General features: G+C 45.9%; 1 protein-coding gene across 1 annotated transcript; it reads left to right on the top strand.

The window, feature by feature from the left end:
- Positions 1-434: 434 nt before the first annotated feature.
- On the top strand, positions 435-3535 carry LOC113017503 (uncharacterized). Its single transcript, XM_026160654.1, has 3 exons — positions 435-779; positions 1022-3267; positions 3467-3535. The coding sequence occupies exons 2-3, from the start codon at positions 1456-1458 to the stop codon at positions 3533-3535; spliced, it is 1881 nt and encodes a 626-aa protein (XP_026016439.1). The 5' UTR covers positions 435-779; positions 1022-1455.
- Positions 3536-10196: the final 6661 nt, after the last annotated feature.

Below are 10196 nucleotides of genomic sequence, written 5' to 3' on the forward strand. Positions count from 1 at the left end.
TTGTAAATATAAGACGTCTCTGTATTAAAAAAGATCTCTGTGGGTCGAGTCAGCAATGCACTGACTGCCTGCTGCTATTCTTAGATGAAGAGTGTGTGTGCATGCAAATGAGGCAGCTGATGCAGAGCGCATGAGAGGACTATGCTTTCGGTTTTGTGTGTTATTCAGCTCTATAACTATTGTTTGCAAATGTGGATAAATGTCTGCAATTAAAATGCTGGCTTAGTAAATAACAACATTGTGATTATATGAATGGTGACAGCGTTTCAAAATAGAATATAAGAATTGTTTGTGTTTAAAACCAACGTTTAGGTAAAGAAGATTTAAGGTGGATTTGAAGGCATAAACAAAAAATAAAAGGGTTACAGTCTGCAAGGGTTGTTAATTCATGAGCTGACTGGATGCAGAGTAAGTGGAGTGGTCATCCGGAGAGGATTGAATGATGCTCTAACTCTGTGGTCAAGTCAGACATAGGCTTTAAGCAACCATGAGCCACTAATAAGCGTGACAAATTAATGAGTATGTGTAAATTGAACTTGTTAAATAGTTTTGATAGGAGTAACTCAATGAGCACGCAATAAAGTGGACTTTTTAGGGGCAGTTTATCACTGACACCATAAAAAGCAACTTAATTAGTAGTTCAATAACAAATTGTAAAGATAACCTTTGTTATTTGAAGAGAGAGAGAAAATTCAGGTTACATATAGTGAATAAATAAGGAAATGTTAATCTCTGCGTCATTCCACACTGAAATTTCAATTGTAGGGGATCATTTGGAGGTGAATTGTGTAGGACACGGGGAGACAGAAGAATCTCCCCATGAGTTTTCAGTGTGCATAGAAATTGAGGAGGCTGAACTGGAAGTCTGCCTGGGTCGTTGTTTTTGTTTATTTGAGGGTCTGCTGGAAGTTTGTGAAAACGACCACCTTGATATGTGGGAGCCTTCTCGGGCAGCGATTTTTTTGTTAAACCTGTGGCAGGCTGTGCAACATGGAGAAAGCTTTGACATAATGTCATAAAGGTGATTTCTTGGTTTTAGACTTATTAGTACGGGACAAGTTGAGGGACCCTTGAGGGTGTGTTGCTGTAAAGTATATAAGGGACGCGCAGCGCCGTTAATGGGTTTAAAATAAATGAAAAAACACTAATCCGAGGAACTATTGGAGAGGTAAGTATACGGAGGTGAGCGCGTTGCGCATAAGGGTTGCTGGTGTCATATATTAACACTTTGAGGGCGAATAATTTTGATTGAGTGTCAACGCTTGAGAACGCGAGGACAGCGTCTAAAGTGCTGGGTTAAACTTTGTGTATCACCGAGCAGGGGAAGAGGAGCCAGTGGTTGCGAGAACAGCGAGACGAAGACTGAAACCGAAAGTTAAGCGTGTCTGGGTGACCTAGACCAAGAAGGTGGAGTCGACCAACGCCATTGGAAGAGGTAAGTCTGTGTTTCAGAGAATGGCTGACAGCTCGGGTGCGACACCTAGTGGGAAAAGGGGATGCAAACCTCTGAAGGATCAGCTTGAACAGCTTAAGAAAGCTATTCGTTTGGCTTCACCTGGAGCATTAAAAGCAGCAGAGAAAGAGTGCCAAGCGATGGAGGTTGAGGTAAGCAAACTTATTACATCTCAACAGAAAGGGCTGGGTGATAAAATAGCTCTGAGCCTGGTGTTAAAAACTGAGGGAGAGAGATGTGAACAGAAATTGAAACAATTTGAAGAGGAGTCCAAGGGACATTCAGTGAACAGGAAAGCCAGAGGAGAAATTAAGGATCTAAAAGAAACTCATGCCAGGTGCTGTAAGTGGCTGCTCCTGTGGAGGGCAGCCTCTTCCTGGATGACTGAGGAGGAGGATGACACAGGAAAATCAGGAGACATGGTGAGTATAATGGAGTCTTTGAAACATCTGAAGGAGGAAAATAAAAAGCTAGAGGACCAAGTGAAGGACTTGACTCCGAAGGTAGAAGAGGCTAACAGGTATTACACACCGAAATTATATCCTTGGGCTGAATTGGCACGTTGTGCACCACCACCACCATATGTCATGCCTGTAATGACCCTTGGAGGGGGACAAGTTCGTGGTCCTGATGGACAGACTGGAGTTGTCCTTGGCGGAATAGCAGATGTTGAATATACTACTACTCCCCTGAATATCCCCGAAGAAGGGATAAGGGCAGTGGAATGTCAGTCCCAAGATATGGGAGGGAGAATGATAGCCTCAGCTGCAGATGAAGGCTCGACCTCGCCTCCCAGTTCGGTGGATAGTGGAAACATCATACGGGCCGAAGTGTCTACAGTGGAACAGCCAAAGCAGGACGGGGAGGCCAAAAGGACCCCTAGAATGAAGGACAAAATACCACAAGGAGTGATAACCAAGGGAGAACATTGGGAAGGAGAAGTGTATGGACAAATGCATGAGCCCCCACGTGCGTTAATAGAGGCATTAACAGCATTGGAGGTTATAAAGCAGAGAGTAATGCAGGGAGGGCCAGAAGAGGAGAATGAAGACCGTGCGACGTCATCAGAAGAAGAGGACGATAAGGAGGACGAAGATGGAGGACCTGAGCCCCAACCAAGTACAAGCCTAATTTTGAGGAAAAGAAGTGTGAAGAGAGACCAAGCACAGAGACAGCCCATATTTAGGAGCTCAAAGGGAAAAGGAAAGTCGAGGAAGAGTAGAAAAGTGAGTTTTGAACAAGGTGCTCCTGACCCTGGTTTAAATCTGCCTCTAATAGCAGGTCCAAAGAACGAACCAGTTTATCGCGCCTATAAGGTGAGAGATTTGGAAGCATTGGTTAAACAACTTCCACCAATAACTGAGGGAGGAGCTAGCTGGTTGAGAAGGCTGGGCGCGCTGACCGAAGGAGAAGAATTAGCGCTGGGCGATTTTCGCGCTTTGGCCGGACGTTGTATGCTGGGTGGTGGGTTAGCAGATGTAGAGCAGATAGCTCAAACAACCAGATATGCAAATGACCTACAATACCATGAGGTGCAGAATGACTTAGCAGATGCAGTCCGGGAGAAGTACCCAACTCCTAACTCTGGAGCCATTCCAAAAATTATTTGGGATCCCAAAAACACACCCAGAGAGTTTTTAGCTAAAGCAAAGGAACAATGGTTGTTAGAAACAGGAATACATCCGGGGAAGGAGGGTGAAAGTAGAGCGTGGTTCCGTTCGGCGGTGCTGGCAGGGCTGCCCAATCAGGTTGCAGTTGATTTGGAAAAGAACCCAGATTTTGCCGTTGCAGACTCGGTGCAGTGGGAGAGACATGTGACCCACAGACTTCAGCAGGAACAGGATTTGGCAAACAAACAAAAGAAAGAGTTGGAGGAGGCACAGGCGCAGCTGGTAAAGATACAGCTGAGAGAGGCGAGAAACAAGGCAGGTGACAGAAAGAAAGAGGATAAAGAGAGCGCAAGGAAAATAATGGTGGCAAGGTCTCAGCCCGATCCTGTGCCTGACTGGCCAGATCAGGATCCGGGTCTCTACCCTGATGACCGTTGGCCCGCCAATGCACCAAGGCAGCGTCAACCAGTAGGAAATTGGGGGATCGGTGGACCGCAGAGAGGGCGTGGTGGATCCGTGAGGGGAGGACAAAGGGCTCGGAATCCAGGGAATCCTAACAATGTGTCTTGGACTGCCTGTTACAGCTGTGGAGCAGAAGGACACTGGTCCCGAGAATGCCCTGAATCGCAGCGAAATTATCAGAGGCGAGGCTATCAATCCCAGGCACGAGGAGGCCCAAGACAAAGAGCTGCTTACAGGGGAGCACATCAAGCTCCAAACCCGAATGCAGCACCAGCCGCCCAGTACCCAGTAGCTGACTGGGGCTGGGAGAGGGAGCAATACTGACGGAGCCCGGAGAAACCGAACAGCGTGGGGGCGGCAGAACCCATGCTGTCAATGACCGTGGAAGGCACTGAATTGCCCTTCCTGGTGGATACTGGAGCAACATACTCAACTTTGAAAGACACACCAGACAGTGCAACACTCTCCTGTCACACAGTTAATGTGGTAGGCTTTTCCGGGATTCCAATGACACTGCCATTGACAGATCCAGCATTGACACAGCTGGGAAAACAGACTTTGAAACACCAATATGTGGTGTCCTCACAGGTGCCTGCAAATCTCATGGGCAGGGACCTGCTTGTGAAACTGGGAGCCACAATCATGTGCTCACCAGATGGACTGATTGTTACTCTGCCTGGAGGAAAAGAATTCCCGTGCCTGGGATCACCTTCAAAGACTCAATATTTAGTCCAGAACTCTGAACAACCCACTGCCGAAATCTACTGGGGGAGGCTAGTGGAAGAAGGCATTCTGAGACATTATCAGCTGTGGAGACCCTGGATAATGAGCCTGGCCGTCTATTCCCCACCGCGAGATCCTTTCCACGTTACACTCTTTTATGATAGGGAAGATAACGATATCTATCGGGAACAGTTCCAGTCTGATCTTGAGGGACAGACGTGGAATGTGCAAACACATAACATTTATGTTGGACCAGAAGGTGTGGCCGCGGCTGTGAAATTTACTGATGAACAACTGCCTTGGTACAATGTGGGAGAGGATTCAACCCCTCACATTACATTGGCGGTCCACGAGGGTCATGGGCCAAGAGATCTGGGACCAATGGTCAAGCGGGCGCTGGACAACGCATGCTGGCAAAGCACCCAAATTCCAAATGTCTGGTATGCACCAAAATGTAAAATATATCGCATAACTTGTTTGTCCAACGATGCAGTGATCTTAGAACATAAAGAAATCTCCAGAATACATGGCAGGGAAAGAATGGATCATCCTGATGCAGTAGCTGAGCTCTCAAAATTGCCTGGTACTTTGTGGTCCGCAGGGCCCACAGATGTAGGTCTAGCTAACTGTTCGCCTGTCCTGTTCCAGCTGAAGTCTGACATACCAATTAACAGACCACAATATAAGCACAAAACTGAAGCAGAAGAAGGTATAGCTGAAACCATTGAAGGACTGTGGAAGGCAGGAGTGCTTGAGCCCTCATGGTCATTTTGGAACACACCTATTTTGCCAGTGGAAAAACATGGGACAGGGAAGTACCGTATGGCACATGATTTGAGAGCAATAAATGCCATGCTGAGGACTGACACTGTGCCTGTACCAAATCCCTACACGGCTCTGACCGAAATTACTGGGGACCAAAAGTGGTTCACATGTATTGACCTAGCGAATGCATTCTTTTGTCTCCCACTGCACGAGTCACTCAGAGACATTTTCTCATTCACATACAGAGGCCGCAAATTTAGGTACACACGCCTACCACAAGGCTTTGCACTCTCACCAGGAATTTTTAATCAGGTGTTGAAAGAGGCATTGTCCCCATGTCAACTGCCAGGGGGCTGTACATTAATACAGTATGTTGATGATCTTCTTATTGCAGCCCCGTCAGCAGCGGCCTGTACGGCAGCATCGCTCGTGGTGTTGAACAGATTGGCGGAGTGTGGCTTCAAAGTGAGTAAAGAAAAACTGCAGTTGGTCCGGCCAGAGGTAACATTCCTGGGCCGGGTGATCGCACACAGATCAGTGGGGCTAATGAACACACACAGAGACCAAATTCTGACACATCCAAAACCAAGAACTGTGAAGGAGTTGCTTTCCTTTCTTGGCTTGACAGGTTACAGCAGGCAGTTCATTCCGAACTATGCGGGTAAAACGGCCCCTTTAAGGGACATGATCAAGAAAGTTGGTGTTCGAAATCTGAAGGCTGAATTGCCTTGGACGCCGGACACAGAGACAGCGTTCATTTCACTAAAACAGGATTTGTCAAGAGCCACAGATCTGGCCACACCTAACTATGATGAGGCATTTTACCTTGATGTTTCAGAAACAAAGGGAGTTGTGAATGGTGTGTTGTTTCAGAAAAAAGGGGGAGGTAGGGATGTACTTATGTATGTCAGCATAAGATTAAATTCAACAGAAGCAAGGCATCCCACATGCACACAACACGCAGCAGGAGTAGCAAAGATAATTCAGAAAACAGCACATATAGTGAGGGAACACCCACTGAAAGTGCTTACTACACACAGTGTAGTGGCCTATGTGAACTCACAGGCATTCACAATGACTCCACTGACGCAACAAAGGTTGAGCAAAATTTTAGAGGCGTCAAATTTGATATTCACACATGAAGGAATAAATATGGCAGACCTAATGGGGTCAGGAGAATCACATGACTGTATTAAGAAAGCCCAGGTTGAAGGAAAAATCAGGGAAGACCTGAAGGCAGAGCCCATATACGGAGCTGAGGATTGGTTCACAGATGGATGCTGCCACAGAGATGAAGAAGGATTGAAAGCGGGCTATGCAGTAGTCTGTAGAGTAGGAACTGAGTTTCAGGTGAAAGAAGCAGGAAAAATTGAGGGACAACAGTCGGCCCAGAGAGCTGAAGTGATAGCCCTAACTCGAGCCCTGAGGTTGGCTAAAAACATGAGAGTGAACATCTACACTGACTCAGCATATGCGTTTGGAGCAGCTCATGTGGAACTGGCTCAGTGGAAGAGAGCCGGGTTCAGGACGGCCACTAATGCACCCATCTGTCACAAAAAGGAAATGGAGGAACTGGAAAAGGCCCTGGAGGACCCAGACGAGGTAAGTATTATAAAATGCAAAGGCCACTCACAAGCAGACAGTATGGTGGCAAGAGGAAATCAGAAAGCTGACGAAGCCGCAAAGGAAGCAGCGGGCTACAAAGGACAGAGACAACTGGTGCAGGTAACCCCAGAAGAGGAGGGTAGCACTAACAGCATGGAAGAAGTTAGAAAGGCTCAGGAGGAGACATCCCCAGAGGAAAAGGGGGTGTGGGAAAACAAAGGAGCCTGGCAAGATGGCGGTTTGTGGAGGGGGCCAGATGGGCGTCCCGCTTTAACGGCCAAAATGGCGGAACAAAAGGTGAATGAGGCTCACGGGCTTGGTCACGTGGGAGTGAAACAGATGGAGAGAAATTTGTGCCGATGGTGGCATCCTGATTTGAGAAGGATGATACTGGAAAAGGCCAGAACGTGCCTAATTTGTGGGGCACACAACCCAAAGCCAGCAGTAAAACCTGAAGCTGGTAAGTTTCTCATGCCAGAAAGGCCAGGAGAAGAGGTCGTGATTGATTATACCGACATGATTGATACAGGCCCAGGTGGGGTGAGGTATTTGTTGGTGTGTGTGGATGTTCTGACTGGATGGCCCGAAGCATGGGCGACCAAATGTGAAGATGCGAAAAGTGTGATTAAGTGCTTAATCAATCATTACATTCCAAGGCATGGGTTTCCCAAGAGAATTAGATCAGACAATGGTACTCACTTCAAGAATAAAGATTTGCAAGAGGTAGAGAGGATGTTGGGAGTGCAACATAAGTTCGGGACGGTCTATCATCCTCAATCTCAAGGAAAGGTAGAGAGGATGAACCTAAATTTGAAAAACAAGTTGGCTAAAATTTGTGCGCAGACAGGGCTAAATTGGGTCGCAGCCCTGCCCATTGCTTTGATGACCATAAGATGTTCTGTTAACCAATCCACAGGTTTCACCCCTTATGAGCTGCTGACTGGGAGACAGTTTCCAGCACCCTGGACAGTGGTCCCGGTGGAGCAGCCCAGGACAAGCAACAGGTCTCATGCAGAATATTTTAATGAGTTGAAAGCTCTTGTGTCCAGCTTTACAAAACAGGTCACTTGTGAGAGACCCACGGGGAACGGAGAGGTCCCGGACGCAAAGGCAGTGTGGCTGAAGGTCATTAAGCGAAAGTGGAAGGAGCCCCGCTGGACTGGTCCGTATGAGGTGACCGCCCGGACGGCTACAGCAGTCCAGCTGAAAGGGAAAGGCGACACCTGGTACCATTGGTCGCAGTGTGCACCCGCACACGAGAGCTTGGTGGAGGAAAATTCGTCTTCAAAGAACGCAGGTGTCAAGAAACAGAGGCAGAATAAACCTCTTCACCTGTGCAACGGGCCGACCAGTAGTCTACCTGGAAGGCCGAAGAAAGAAGAGCAGCCTAGGAGGAGATCGCCGCGCCTACAGAAAGGAGTGGTAACAAATTGAGAGTTTGAAAAGGGGTGGTTTAAATAAAAAGAGTAAAAAAAAAAAAAGGGAAAGTGGAAGGGGCTTGCTCTGTCAGTTATGTCGTCTCTATCTGTATTGGTGGGTATTTTGGTGACCTGTGGTTGTTGTCTCATTCCTTGTGCCCGAAGGTTGGTAGAGAAAGTGATTGTAAAGGCAGTGGACCCTGGGGCGGTGGCCCCTATGTCCATGATGCCGATGATGGATCTGGAGGTAGCCGAGTGGACTGAGGAGTGAACAACAACCTATGTATCGACCTCTGGGGTGTCAGAGGTCGAAAGGGGGATTGTGGGGATAAACAAAAAGTATTTTACCAGCATAATATAATCTGCAGTATGAGCATTGCTTTAACAATATAACAGATAGCTTTAAGATGGCCTTAAGATGTTTATGATGATGTTAACTTTGTATTTCAGGGGCAGTTATAATTATTTTATACATATTGCATATCTGTGCTTATTTGAGTTGATGTTCAGGTTCTTTAAAGGTCGTAAGCTTCACTGACGTGACTGTTCAGGTGATACATGCTGAGGGAAAACTAGAACATAGAAGGAATTGCAATACATGCTTACAAAACACTTATATCAGTTTATTTTATTATCTTTTATATGTTCATATTCTTGTATTAAGGTTTTAGTAGAGGTTCTTGGTTAAAACATTTATTTAGTAGAAGACATACACATAGTCTTAGTGAGCTTCTGGCCTGCAACAGGTGAATTGAGAAAGAGCATTTGAGGACGAGACACAGACAGTAGGTGAAGAGGTGACACAAAGAGCATGTGAGGTCAACACACACACACACACACACACTTTAAATTAGATTTATTTAGAGGAAGAGGTTAGTTATGTTTGGCTGTAACTGCAAAATTGTCTTGGTAAAAGAGGAACCGTTTCTTGGTGTCTCGGCAAGAAAGAGGAACAAGACAAGAACTGAAAGGTAGACAGGAAGGGCTAGCCATGAAAATAGAAGATGATTTTCTAGGTGAAAAGTCATGATGATGTTGATCTGATCTATGTATAAAATGTATCTGTGACGCATGAAGGGGCGTCAGTAAATAAACCCTGATGTTATAAAATAATTGTTTGTGCTTTAGTAAGTCGAAGATCAATTGCTGTGTTCAGTGATCTTCCCACATGTGAATTAAAATCTTCGTTTGACTTCACCCGGCCGGACCAGTGTGGTTATTTTTCGATCACCTCTTGTACCCTTTCTCAATTCTTGAATCTTAACACCATCCAGAAGTGCTTTAGTGATATAGATATACTCGAGAGACACTGAGCCTCGCGTTGTTCACGCGCCGCCATCTTGGTGACTTGGTGACCATGCTTTTTATTTGTTTTTGTTTCTAATGTCTCTGTAAAGCACTTTGAATCACCTTGTTGTTGAATTGTGCTATACAAATAAATTTGCCTTGCCTTGCCTAGTTACTCCCAATTTACATAAATAAATGTTTATTTCAATCCAAGCTAAATTTTCTTATAAGAGATTGGTGTTATGGCAGATTACTCAGTGACATGTTTTGTAATGATAAAATTTTGATTTGTATTTTTTCAGCACCATCTTCACCACCAGGAGAAAAAAATCTGCATCAACTACAAAGTAAAGCAGGTAATTTTACTCAGAGGACTTGATGCGTTAAATTTTGGAAGGATATGATATTGTTTTATACAAGCTGAGTAGTGGATGGTGATACCACCTAAATATTTATACTGGTTTTGTGGTGGGTTATTTTAGTCATACAAATGCCAAATCTAAATTTTGAGAATTTTTCAGTTCGGTAAATATATTGATGAGTTCATGGTCTGTCATCCAGTGTCACCATGAGTATAGGCACAGCCCTTTAAGTGGGTATTCCTCTTGTGCGTGCAGCACTGAAGTATTTTAGTCCACGCCCACCTGCTGTGTGGGCCTCACCCTGGTCTAGTATAAGTTACGGTGAGACCAGGAAATCGGCTCTACCGTTTTTCTTCAGCCAGCCAGAAGATGTCCAGCGAGACCATCCGTCTGTGTCCATCCTGCCAGACCGGCTACATCATGTCGTATGACCGACATGCCGTCTGTGTGGGCTGCCTCGGTCCTCACCATGCGGACCTCGCCCTCACACCTTAATCCTATCGCCGCTCCT

Source organism: Astatotilapia calliptera, unplaced genomic scaffold (assembly GCF_900246225.1).
Source record: "Astatotilapia calliptera unplaced genomic scaffold, fAstCal1.2 U_scaffold_139, whole genome shotgun sequence".
In the NCBI taxonomy this organism is placed as follows: domain Eukaryota; kingdom Metazoa; phylum Chordata; class Actinopteri; order Cichliformes; family Cichlidae; genus Astatotilapia; species Astatotilapia calliptera.